The sequence below is a fragment of the Perognathus longimembris genome, chromosome 11, assembly GCF_023159225.1.
Source record: "Perognathus longimembris pacificus isolate PPM17 chromosome 11, ASM2315922v1, whole genome shotgun sequence".
In the NCBI taxonomy this organism is placed as follows: domain Eukaryota; kingdom Metazoa; phylum Chordata; class Mammalia; order Rodentia; family Heteromyidae; genus Perognathus; species Perognathus longimembris.
In genome coordinates this window covers 61,060,208-61,073,576 of record NC_063171.1, presented here as the reverse complement: position 1 = coordinate 61,073,576, position 13,369 = coordinate 61,060,208, and the positions used below count along the sequence as shown (strand labels likewise).

Here is a 13,369-nt window from a genome sequence, read left to right as displayed (position 1 = left end):
AGAGTGAACATAGATGACTGGAGCTAGAGTCCTAAAGGGGCCTGAGGCAAGGGGTGGGGAGGGGCCGGCCCTCTGGGGGGGGGGGGGGTCGCCTCCTATCCTCCGTTGCCAGGAACCTGCCTGCGGCTGAGAGTCTGAGGTGAGGATTCATCTTCACTCATGTATCACACGCAGCATGGAGCTGGGTGCCAGTGGCTCACCAGGAAGCTGAGATCTGAGGATCACAGTTCAAAGCCAGGCAAAGCAGGAAAGTCTGTGAGACTCAGTTAAGCAGCAAAAAAAAGCCCAAAGTGGAGGTGTGGCCCAAGTGGTAGGGTACCAGCCTTGAAAGAAAAAGGCTAAGGGACAGCGCCCAGGCCCTGAGTTCAAGCCCCAGTATTGGCAACACAGCGGCTGCAGTTCCTGCCTATAGAGGAACAGGCCCAGCCTCCTGCCACCCTGGCACAGGATAGGAGGAGAGCACAGCCGCCCGCATTTTCTGTCCCGCTTCGGTCTCTCTTGGTGCTGACCCAAGCTAGTGGTCTTCAGGGCCCTCCAGCTCTGAGACCTCACCACCAATCAGGCAGAGACAGACGCAAGCACACAGCCAGCCTGCCAAGGCGCCTCCTTCCGACAAGCCCCTTCCTCCAGGTAAACCTCCTCACACGCAGCAAGTGAGGAGGCAAAGTAAGCGAGGCTGGGCCGGAGCCGGGAGACTTGCCCTCGAGACCTCCTCCTGCCCTTTATGGATGAAGTGATTGGGGAGAATTGCCTCCGTTTCTCCTTCTTATTCATTTTTCCCTTCCAGGTGGTAGAGACCAAATGAATTCTGTGCTGGTGACCCTGAGTGAGCTTCATGAATGTGGGCGAGTCCAGGAGTTTTGAGCAGCGGCCAAGGCAGGCAGGACCCTGAACGGTTTGTCTGTTCTTTTCCAGGGAAAAAGGAAAAGGGGTTGGCAGGTCTCTGCCCCTGCTCACACCAACACCATGGTCCTGGATGCCTGGCACAGCCAAGACAGCTTAGTCTCCTGGGACCTAGCCAGGCAGGGTTCTCATGGTTGGTCAGAGCTGGCATCTCAGCAGAGGAGGAAAAGCATTCCTGGTTATTATTTGCGGCCTGGCCTGACCCGTAATGAAGCCAGGGGACATTCCGGTATCTAGTAGACCACCCTCTCTGTGAATGTAAAAACCCCCAAATGGGGAGGTTGGTGTGTGCACAACTCCCAGAGCAAGGAAAAGTAAATGAAGTTTCCAGTGAGCTCACTGAGGGCAGAGAGCACACCTACTAGATGTGAGGCATCTAGTGCTAGCTAGGTCAGTGCTCGGTGCTATATTTCTGTATCCATCTGCGAGGGCTACAGTAAAGTGTCACAACGCAGGTGCCTTCAAAACAGCAGAGATTTTGTGCCTTCCAGTTCTGAAGACGCGAAGTCTTAGCACTGACAGAGCCACGCTCCGCCAAAGGCCCAGGACGAGAAGCCTTGCACCTCCTGTGTCTGCAGCAGCACGGCTCCAGTTTTACCTCCAGCCTCACGTGGCATCCTCTGTGTCTATGTTTCCTTCTTCTTGCAATAAAAACATTAGAAGCCCAGCACTGGTGGCTTACCCCTGTAATCCTAGCTACACAGTGGGGGTGAGATCTGAAGATCCTAGTTCAAAAACAGCCTAGGCAGGAAAAGTCCATGGGACTCTTATCTCCAATCAACCACCAAAAAGCTGGAAGTGGAGCTGTGATTCAAAGTGGTAGAGCACCAGCCTTGAGTGATAGAGCAAAGAGATAGTGCCCAGGCCCTGAGTTCAAACCCCGGAATAGGTACACTTGTGTGCACACACACACAAATTAGATTAGGTAGGGCTCGCCTAATTCAGTAGCATCTCATTTCAACTTGACACAAAGACCATATTTCAAAAAGAAAAGAAAAACAACAACCACCATTCACAGGTGCCATAGGTTAAGGGGTCACCATTGTACCTGCTACTGTGGACAGGTGGCTTTGACATCAGTGACACTGCCTCAGTCCCTGGTCTTGGAACATCCCCAGTCAAGCAATGAACACACATGCGGATGCGCGCGCGCGCGCGCGCGCGCACACACACACACACACACACACACACATGCACACACTATTTTTTATGGTCCACCAAAAAAATGAAGGGGTTTGAAATGGTGTTGGCAAGGGCTTTGAAGGACCTGACCCTTCAGGACCCAGGTGACTGTGGCTGGACTCCCCTCTCCCTGGTCTGAGAGGCTGGGTGAACACAGACGCCGTTCAGGAGACTTTGCAGGGTGGCCACGGACCTGAAAGGGTCTCTCTCACTTTACTGTGGCACTTCTTGGTCGTGAGGCTCTCTGCGCATTGTAAGGGGCACCAAGCCTCCGTGGGAATCTATCCATTTGAATTTAAGACCGCTGGGGTGCCACCTCGGGAGACAGCTTTGCCCTGCACTCCCCACAGCACCCGATGTCCAGAGCTGGGTGAGAAGGAGGCGAGGAGATCTGTATCGGAGCCTGTGTCCTGGCTCCCAGCTTTTCTGGAGAAGAAAAGAATGTCCTCTTCACCCAAATATCCCCTCATAGCTCTGCCTGGCATGGCTGGTACTCAATTAAGATTTGGGAAATTGCATCCACCTGATTTGGAAAGGACAGGAGAAGCTGGAGACACTGAGAACCGCCACTCGGGGTGCCCCCCAGGAGGCGGGGTCAGGGAGAAGCTGAGCTCGGCACCTTCTAAGTCCCCAGGACCCAGGCCTCAAGGCCATGCACGTGCGTGTGTGTGCCAAACCCAACGTGGATCCTCCACTGCCCTCCCAGTGGCAGGCTGAGTGGAAGCGACAGGCCCTCGCAAGGTGCACACCAACAGTCACGCTTCTGGAACATCCCGGGGGTCGGGAATGTGCAAAGCAGTATTATCCAGACGCCTGAAATCACCCAAACGGCCCTCAGCAGGCAAAGGGTCCATCGTCCTCATGCATGATAGTGTTCCCATCATTTCTTGGCACTGAGAAAAAAATGGATGAGCTGCAGCTAATGAGATGGGTGAGCTTGCCATCTTACCACCAAAGAGAATAAAGCAAAAGGCATGCATTTACGTAACGTGCAAAAGGTAGGAAACTGTACCGTGTGCTGCTGATTTAAAGACCTACAAACTGTAAGTCTGCTCTCTTTTTGTTTGTTTCTTGCTTGCTTGCTTTTGTTTTCTTCCTTTCGTTTTAGTATAGAAACTGGGGTTTGAACTCAGCACCTTGAATTTGCGAGACAGGCCCATTGCCACTTGAGCTGCACCCCGTGCCAAGATGCAGAGACTGCAAGAAGTTAGCAAGAGAAGCAGTAATAGTCCTCCCGACCCTCAGAGAAACATTCTTAGCACCCCCAAGGAATATCTTAAACCACAGATGGTACCCAACCTTGTGTATTATATTCTTGTCCTACGCTCACCTGTGATGAAGTTTAATTTATACCAGGGAACTGGTCGCTCACACCCGTAATCCTAGCTACTCAAGTAGCTAAGATCTGAAGATTGTGACTTTTCAGCCCAGGCAGGAAAGTCCATGACACTCTTATCTCCAGTACACTACCCCTCAAAAGCCAAAAGTAGAGCTCTAGCACAAGTAATAATACAGTGCTAGCTTTGAATAAAAGAAGCTCAAGGACAGTGCCCAGGAGTTCAAGCCCCAGCACCACACCAAACAGAAAAGCACACAGACAAACAAACAGTTTAATTTATAAATTAGTTAAGGGCTAAGCAATGATAAATAGTAATGAAGAGGTTAGGATATAACTCAATGGGAGGGTAGGTGCTTAGCATTCAAGAGGCACCGGTTTCAATCCCCAGCACCAAAACAGTAATAATCATAGTAATTAATAATAATCATATAGAACAATTTAACCATACAGTGTGATAAAATTGCCAGCTACGTTACTCCTGTGCTTTGGGGCTGTTATTAAGAAAAACAAGGACGACTTGGACAGAGCACTGGGTTACAGAGTTGATCTTCTGGTGGAGATGGCCAAGTGACTGGCGAGGATGAAGTAGCTGTGATGTGGATACTCTGGACACAGACATGATCCGTGTCCTGGGCAGGGTGGTGCTAAGACTTCATCACCCTACCCAGAAAAGCCCGCAATGTCAACTTTAGGAGTTGTTTATTTGCAGGACTTGCCACTGAACCTTTGTAGACCACAGTTGAATTCAGGTAACTAAAACCACCGATAATAAAACCCTGGGTCAGAGAGATTCTGCTAACCGAAACAAAAACACGAAGCTCGTGTTTACTTTGCTGGAGAGGACAGCCCGGGGACGAGAGGGAGCACTGGAAGGTTCTTTCCAAAGTGTGTCCTAGTTCTTAAATTGAATGGCTGCTATCTGTGGCTGTTGCTCAATGGTACAGAACTTGCCTAGCATGCACAAGGACCAGGGTTCAATCCCCCCAGCACTGCCAAAAGAAATAAAATGGATGGTTGTTAAATGGGTGTTCACCATATCACCCTTTAAATGATTGCACACACATGTAAAAGGCCAGCGAGCGCGGGCTACATCCTCCAGGGAGAGTCCACCAAGGTGCGGCTTATCGGAACTGGGAGTCCCCTGGGGGTCAAGAATAGGGGATTTTCATTATTTCTCAGTCAAAGAGGGGCCCTCCCTGAGGTTCTGGGGCACCCCAGGACAGACTCAGGCTCCGGAATCTCCCAGAGCAAGGACTGACCAGCTTCCTTTCCAGAAAAGCTACTGTGGAAACCTGGGGTATCCCCAGCCCCTAGCAGCTGACCTGAATGCCACACCTCAGCCTTTCAGTTCTGTTCCTGTTCTGAATCGTCTCTGAGCAGCTTCTAAGCCTGTGGCATCATTGGAAATAGGATCCAGGGAATTTTTAAAAATAATTTTAAATCATTTTGGGGGGAGGGGGTGGGCACCATCACTGAGCTTCTTTTGCTCAAAGCTCTCACTTGAGCCACAATTCCACTTTTCCAGCTTTTTGGTAAATTATTGAGAGATAAGAGTCTCATGGATTTTCCCGCCTGATTCAAACCACGGTCCTCAGATTGCGGCCTCCTGAGTAGCTAGGATTACAAATGTGAGCCACTAGCACCTGGCTCTTAATAACTTTTAATCATTTTAATAATTCTCTTGGTACTATTTTAGCATGGATACTGGAAATGGTGTTATAAATGATGACAATTAGCAAACAGCAATGACAGGCAGGCATGGCAGTAGATACCGAGAATCCCAGAGACTCAAGAGGTGGAGACAGGAAGATGAAAGCCAGCCCAGGCAAAAGTGCAAAACCCCTTTCTGGAAAAACTAAAAAAGCAAAAGGACCCGGGGTGCAGCAAGCCTATTATCTTCAGAACAAAGGAGAGCACTTTCTCTTGCAAAGCCTGATTTCAGGGAAACCTTGCAGCATCTGTGCCCTGGTTTTCTCACTAGGAGGCAGAGCCATTGTTACTGGGGTCACGAGGAACCATTGGGAGAAGCACCCATGGCGGCTGTCTCCCTCACAGACAAGCCAGCCAGCCAGCTCCCCCAAACATGCCCACCCACGCCCACTCGTCCCTCCTCCGCTGGGCAGGCAGGAGTGTCCATGAGCTCCCAGCTCAGGGCTCTGGGGTAGAAGGAACACCTGTCTGGGCAGCCAGGGCCCAGCTCCCCCTTGCTTGGGGCCAGACTAGGAGCCAGACTAGGAGCCTGGCAGGTTCCGAGTCAGGAGTAGAGACGGGCAGGCTGTCGAGATTCCGCCCCCCAGCCTCATAAACGTAGACTGGAAGCCCAAAGTGTCCTCGGGCCCTAACCCCATTCCTAGATGGGTGACCTTGAGCGTGCGTGTTACCTCTCCACACCAATCCCACAGGGCTATCTCAGCTCACCCTGCTCAACCTTGACCTGGGGCCCACGCACGGGCCGAGGAGCACGTCCTGGGAAGGGAGAGGCCCTGGGTCCCTCCCTCGTCTGGCAAGACCTGGGGGGTTCTGAGGGAGGGAGTGGCGTCGGGAGGGAAGCACCTGTCTACACTGGGTCCCAGAGATCTGTCCCGGGGCCTCAGCAGCTTGGTCACCCACCCGGAACGAAACGGCCCCCATGGCTGCCCAGCCCAGACTCCTGTGGGGAGTGTGACTCACTTCGCGGGGGGCCAGGGCAGCTAATATTTAACCTGCCCCTCCTTCTCGCAGGGCCCTTTAGCCCCAGCAGCCCTGAGCACGGGCTCTGCCCTCAGTGCCCATACTGCTAAGTGGGCATCTGGGAGGGGGCACTTGTGGGGGGGGGAGGGAGGGGCAGATCGGACCTCCTGACGGGCTGGGCGGCAGCAGTGGCATCCTGCCTGATGGTGCCTAGCCAGGAAGCCGCACCGGGCCCCATCTCCGGCCTCTGACAAAGGCGTGCTCCCCTCCCCCACCCCGTGCCACCCCGGCTGATGCAAGCTGGTTCTCCACACAGGGGAGCCAACCCCGGCCTTCATCCACGGTCCGCACCCCGCAGTGGGGGCTCGCCTTTGCCCACTCGGGTGTGTGTTCCCCTCACTCGAGTGGTTCTTCCCTTTGGGGAAGGAGGACTGGAAACTCCCCAGTGTATATCCAGGGCCCCTGAGCCCGCCTGGCTTCAGTCGAAGCTGGTTGGGCTCTGTGGATTCAAGACTGGTCCCCAAAATAGGGTATCCCCCAAAGGCCCATGGGCCTGGGTCACATATGTGGCCCGTAGCTGTGAGTGACTAGGCTCCCCCCTTCAGCCCCTGGGCACGCGCGACAGTCACATCGACTTCTGGGGTTTGAGAAGGGACACTGGCATAGTGCCGGCGAAGTGCTTGACGTGGTTTAGTACTCTTATTACTGAAGTAGTGCCATCCTTGCATGAGCATGGGAAGTCACTCGCGTCTCCGCGCCTCAGTGTCCCCTCTCCGCACGCAGGACGGTCACCGTGCTTCCTCATGGGTGGGCGTGAAGGCTAAATGATTGCAGTGTCCATTGCCCCGCCTGGCATGGAGTCACGTGCTGTGCGTGGGGGCTGGCAGTCAGTGGGAGGCTCCTGGCAGTCACCCGGGGCCAGGCTGGGTCATGTGGGCCTCCACGGAGAAGGAATCAGGAGGACACGCCAGAGACCAGGTTCCCAACACAGACCCGCATACGGCTACAACTACAGAGCCCTCCACAGAGCCCCTGCCACCGCAAGGGCCCCTGGGACGGCTCAGGAAGCGTGGCTGCCTTCACGGGCATCTTCAAGAAGACGGGCCCGAGCACAGGAAGCAGCAGCAGCAGCCTGATGACCCCCAGGAGTCCTCTCGTTGGGCCCCGTGCCCTTTCCTGGACAGCCCATGCGCATGGGTGTGCTTGGGGCCCACCCCTTCCTCCCAGGGGCCCTCTGCACCCATGTTTACTTTGAGTCAGCCTCTGTATTTGTCTCCAGCCTCCTCGTTTACTAGTCCACTGGCAGACTGAGATTTGGTTCTAGGACTCGGGGCCGGTCTCTAGCTGGGAAGAGGTAAGCCCGAGGCCCGCTTTGGAGCCAGGCCAGCTGGAAGGAGGCCGGTGAGGCAGGGCAGGGTGGGTTTTCTGTGGCTGCCCAGGCATGAAGCCTCGCCCCATGCTCTGTGGCAAGGACCAGCCCCGTCAGGTTCCCCAGCTGCATGGATGTGACTTGGGTGTGTCTGGGCCCGAGGGTGTGTGTGCGTGTCAGGAGTGATCTTTGCACACCTCTATCTCTGTCCATTGATCTGTGTGAAGCAAGAGCCCTGCTCAGGTGCCACCTCCCTAAATGTCCGCCCCCCCCCACCCCCCCACCCCCATTGCTGGTCTCCACTGCCGTGATCGCTGGAGAGGACCGGTAGACAGGGTGAACCCCGCAGGGTGGCTCTGAACAAGTCTTTGGCATTTATGGCATAGAACATGTGTGGATTCGAGGGTAGAGCGGCTCAGCTCAGCCCCTCCACTGCTCCAACACTGGGCAGTCAAAACCAAAGAGTTCCAGGGTCCTGGGGCAGCCACTCTCTGCGGGCTTCATCCCAGAGCCACCATAACAAACCCCTGAAAAGGGAAACTCCACTCTGGCCCAGAACTCTGGAGCATCCACTGAGGAGGTGGGAGGCAGACCCCCATCTCCTCATTCCAGGCTTAACACCCCTCACCAAGCTTCTGATCCAGAGTTCAGTGGGCGGAGAAAGGATTTGACCCAGAAGACAGACCACTCGCTCTCCCACCACGGAGAAAGAAATCAGCCCTAGGGAATATGACTTCGGGCAGGAGCCTGATGGAGAGTACTGAGAGGAGAGAGAGGATCTGAAATGAGAGGAGAGAGGAAGGGGCAGGGAGGATCTGAAATGCCCCAGGAGCCAGCGGTGAGGGATGGAGACACCTGGTGGCCAGGCTTGGAACTGCAACCTGGCAGGGTCAGGGTGGCAAAGGAACCTGAACCCTGGTGACTGCAGGAGCCGATGCAGAGTTGACAGGACCGTGTGCTTTTAGCCCAGAACAGCAGGGTAGGTACATCTGACTTGGACTGGTCAGAAGGGTTCCCCACAGACCTAAGCAGGCAGCCACCAATCCTTTTCCCTCCATTCTGATCTCCGAGTTCCTGACTGAAAACCAAGCCCGGAGCCCAGGCCTCTTCTCCCAGACTCCCTGTGTTCTCTTCCCTCGGAGCATTCACATCAGAGCTACCAGGAAATCATGTTTTTAATGGACAGCGACGCCGGTGGACACGACACATCACAGGAGCAACGAAGGAGGCTGCGTGGGCCTTCTGGGAAGGTGTTCTCCCTGCCCTTGTCCTCAGCTTACTGCACCATGGGGTAGCGGGGCAATCCCGGAGCCTCGTGGGAGCTGGAAATCCACTCTGGTGGGGTGGAGTCTCCTGGCGAGCGGGGCTGGAGAGAGGAGCCTGAAGGGAGGACCCAGAATGCGGCACAGCAAGCAGGGCTGGAGGGACACAGAGGAGATGCACTCGGTTCCAGGCAATGTTGTGTGCTGCTCATGATCAACGCGTTCCCGGGTGCTTCCGCTCCCTCACACCCCCGGGGCTGAAGCCTCAGCTTCTCAGCCCAAGGCCTGCGTCCCCTGCCCAGATTTCTAGGCCTTTCTCAGGCTCCTTGGCTCTCCCTGGACCTTGCCATCCTCCTCCCAGACTGGTTCCCTCCTCCCACTGTGCTTTTGCATGGTCAGCCCTTCCAACAAGCCCTTCCACCTGCAGTGATCAACCTTCGCTTATCCCTTCCGGGAGTTTCTCGGTCAGAAAACCTCTTCCCCATGCTGTCTCCAGAGCTTGCCTAAGGTTATCCTCTCTGTTCTTCTACGCAGGGTCTATGACACCTAATTCTACTGCTCTGTCAGACTTTCCAGCTATTTCTCTGGAAGGTGGAAGGTCTTGCCTTCTCTGAATGGTGTCTCTCTGGGAACAGAGACTAGGGGTGGTGGGTATTTAACAGGGTGCACAAGGACCTAGCAGGAAGCATTGAAAAGCACTTGCATGGCCAAGTGCCCGTGGCTCACCCCTGCAATTCTAGCTACTCAGGAGGCTGTGCTTTAAGGATCACAGTTCAAAGCCACCCCAGGCAAGAAAGTGTGTGGGACTCTCATCTCCACTTAACCACCAAAAAGCCAGAAGTGGAGCCCTGGCTGAAGTGCTAGAGCACTAGCTCCAGACCAAAAGAGCTAAGGGACAGTCCCTGAATTCAAGCCCTGGCTGAATAAGTAAGTGCACTTACACTGTCAGAAAGGCAGAGTTGGAGGAATCTCAGGGGTCACCTAATCCTGTATTTCAAACTCTACAGGCCTCGGGATCACCTAGAAGTTGGTCCTGCCCCACAGTTCCCAACTCAGCAGGTCTAGGGTGGGGCCAGTCATTCGCACCCCCAGAAATATAGCAGATGCTGCTTGGCACCGGGAGCCATAAGGGACCAAAAAAGGAATCCTGGATCTCACGGCACTGGAGCAGGCCTGAGCCCACAGGGACTGCCAGGATTCTTCCCCTGTGCATGCTAGGTACAACCTACCAGCCCTTTTCCCCGGACCCTAGTTACCCCACAGACCCTGAGCCCGGCTCTAGGTGCCTGGCAATGGTACCTCTACTGTGAGGTAGGAGACTTGGCAGCGTCAAACATCTTCTTCCGGCCCTCCATGCCAGACATGGCCTCTACATTCTTTCTCCAGTCGCCCACCTCCACAGGTCGCTCCTGTGGGGAGACCACACGCATGTCAGAGACTCAAGAGGGGCAACGGGATGCCCCCAAGCCCAGGAGAAACTGGACAGCAGAAAATGGATCTCCTTAAAACAACAGGAAATCCCACCACCCCTGCCCAGTTAGAGAGGAATAAGGACACAGCCAGACAGGGAAACGGGTCCACGCAGAGCTTCCATGGGGAAAAAGGAAGCTGCGTGACGGGGTGTTGCGGTGATCGCTATGGGGGCACAGGCCCAGTTCCTACACCAATACATCACAGGCCAACTACGCCTCCAGGACTCACAACACACTGATGTCTGATGCCCCGAAGCTCAGGGGCTGTCTCCTCCATGAAGTCTCCGTGGGCCAATCTTGGACACATGCACACTGTGAGATCAGCCAGCTTAACAGATGTGTTTCTGAGTGACTGAGCTCAGCTCCCCAATGTCTGTGTCACATGCCCCAGTGGGCATGCTAAGGAGCGGTCTCCTTTCCCTGTGTTGACAGGGATAGTGGTCAGCCCGCTCACCCTAAATCTCCACCTTTTCCTCACACCAGGAGCAAGATTCTCCCTTTATTTCTCTGGCTAGCTCTCGTCGTGTCCAGTCTCTCCTTCAGATGAAGTAGCCTGAAGGAAAGGAGCAACTCTTCTTTCCTCTGACCATGGCTTCCTGGAAAGGTCTAGAATGTTCTTGCTCATGGGCTGGTTTCCAGCAGGAGACGCCATTGTATGAGGGGCAGCAGGTAAAGGCTGATGGGAGAGGGGGAGATGGGAGGCTCTGAGGAGAGGGCCCTCACCTTCTCTGTGTCTTCCTTCTTCACAGACTTGAGGTTGGCCCGCAGGTCCATGGACACCTTGTGCTTGGAGCCCAGAAGGGCCCTGAGCATGGCGTCTGCCGAGACGCGAACCCGGCGCAGGGCCGGGCGTTTGAACTTCCCACGGAGGTCCAGGACCTTCAGTTTCAGATCCTTAATCTGCAGACAAGAAGGAGCCAGGCTCAGTGAAGGGAGGGGGATATCATCAACCACAGGACTCCCTTCCCGAGGATCCACGCCACTAGGGTTCCAGTCCGAGCCAAGCCCTCCAGCGTCAAGGCCAGACCCTCTGGGACACTGAGAGCCGCCCAGCCCTTCGCAAGCAAGCACCATACGTGTGCTGACAAATGAGTGAACAGGTTTACAGACCGAGTCTATCAGCCAGCTCTGTCATAATGAGTTAAATAAAAAGGGTGGCCCAGCAAGCCGGCACTTAGAAGGCCTGTTTGCAGTGCAGGCTGTTTCCTTTTGTTCTTGAGGCCTGAAATCTTGCTTCCAGCTGGTTCCTGCCCAAGAGGCCTTCACAGCAATTCATCTGTGTCTAGCAAGTAGAAAAAGCCCAGTCCCTAAGCCAGGGGAGGAACTGCCAGGGTGTGATTTCTGGAGGGAATCTCGGCAGCTTAGTAATCCACAGATCATCCCCTGGGGGGCAGAAGTGGGAAGGTGGACAGTGACTTGAGTGGTCCCCCCTCATCTCCTCTCAACGCGAGCTCACGGACGCGGCCCGCCAGCAGGAGTCCTGCTCTCCCCTGCCCGCCTCGCGGAGCCAGGCCTGCACGTGAAAGAATTCTGAGCACTGGAATGGGAGTCAGAAAGCAGCATGGGTGCCAGGACCCTTAGAATGAGACCTGGGCTGAGTTCTTAGGCTCTCTAAAGCCCAGTGTCCTCATCTGCAAGGTGCACGTAACAACTCCCTCCCCCCGCCCGCCCCCCAACACCACACCCACAGTGCAGGGAGGATCAAAGGGAGATGCACCATGAAAGCCCTTCACAGAGGTAAGGTGTCATTAGTGGGCATCTGACTACTTGTGTGGGTGAGTAAAGAAGACAGCTTTCTGAAGTGGCCACGTGGCGGGTGGGGAGGAGTTTGTGCTTCTCATGTGTAATTATCCTCCAGGCCCATCTCCAGCCCTGTGGGGCTAGGGTGGAGAAGCAGAGCTTCCTACTGAGTGGCCACCTCCCAGGCTACGCAGGAGACAGGAGAGGGGGACAACAGTGCCTTCCCTGCCTCTCCTAGGCGACACCCCCCTCTCCCCAGCCCAGCCCAGCCCAGCCCGGTCCAGCAAACCCCTGCCTCAGCTCACCTCCCTGGTGTTGTGAAGGCATTTAGCCTCAATGTCGTAACGCTCCTCGTCCACCACCTCCACCTTCGCATGCAGCTCCCGGCACAGGTCCTGGGGGGGAGGATGGAAGGGGGGAGATTGAGGGGCTGGGAGTAGAGAAGAGGTGCACATAGCCACTATCTCCTCAGCCTCCATTCTCAGAACCTCTTTACTCAGAGGTTCTAATTGTGGGTCCTTTGTCTTCCTTCTTGTTTTACTTGTTGTGTGTGTATGAGAGAGGGAGAGAGGGAAAGAGAGAGAGAGAGAGAGAGAGAGAGAGAGAGAGAGAGAGAGAGAGAGAGAGAGAGAGAGAGAGAGAATGAGAACTAAAGCTGAACTCAGGGCCTTGAGCTTTCATTTGGCATTTTCCATTCAATGCTAACACTCCACCACTTAAGCTACATCTACACTTCTTTCTTTCTTTTTTTTAATGGTTAACTGGAGATGAGAGTCTCGAGGACCTTCCTGTGCCGGCTGATGACTACTTCCAACCTCCATCCTCAGAGCTCAGCTTCTCAGTAGCTAGGATTATAGGTCGAAAGGAAGAAAGAACAAAAGAAAAGAGAGCCTGCCCACTTTGCTGATCATAAAGGTAATGATAAGTTAGATGTGGAAATTTTGAAAATTATGTATTAACTAGAAACTACATAGCAAGACCCTGTATGGGGAAAAAAAATTACCTAACAGCCAAATAATAAATAAAAATAACTAGTAACCGCTACTACCGTGGGTAGCATTTCATAACTTCCCATACAATCGCTTTTCGCCACAATTTCTATCACTTAAACTATTACAACGTTTCTCCTCCTCAGGAAAAAATGTGCAAAAAATGAGCCTTCCCAGAGTCCCGCCCACACCGCGGCTCCGTGCCGTCCACTGGCTGGCGTGAAGCCAGATCCCGCCCACAAAACCCCTTCCTGCCATCTCGATGGCTAAGGTACCTCAGAGTCCCGCCCACACCGCGGCTCCGTGCCGTCCCACTGGCTGACGTGAAGCCAGATCCCGCCCACAAAACCCCTTACTGCCATCTCATTGGCTAATGTACCTCAGAGTCCCGCCCACACCCCCGGCTCCGTGCCGTCCCACTGGCTGACGTGAAGCCTGATCCC

The 13,369-nt window shown here is 54.5% G+C and overlaps 1 protein-coding gene across 1 annotated transcript in view; it reads right to left on the bottom strand.

Annotated features, from left to right (window-relative positions):
• Positions 1 to 8,620: 8,620 nt before the first annotated feature.
• The window catches only part of Tnni1 (troponin I1, slow skeletal type), a 13,060-nt gene continuing 8,311 nt past the window's right edge, over positions 8,621 to 13,369 (bottom strand). Inside the window, exons 7-9 of the mRNA XM_048357072.1 lie at positions 10,921 to 11,097; positions 10,025 to 10,134; positions 8,621 to 8,881 (exon numbers count right to left, since the gene is read on the bottom strand). Coding sequence (XP_048213029.1) covers positions 10,027 to 10,134; positions 10,921 to 11,097 — 285 coding nt within the window. The 3' untranslated portion in view covers positions 8,621 to 8,881; positions 10,025 to 10,026. The remainder of the gene's footprint in view (positions 8,882 to 10,024; positions 10,135 to 10,920; positions 11,098 to 13,369) is intronic.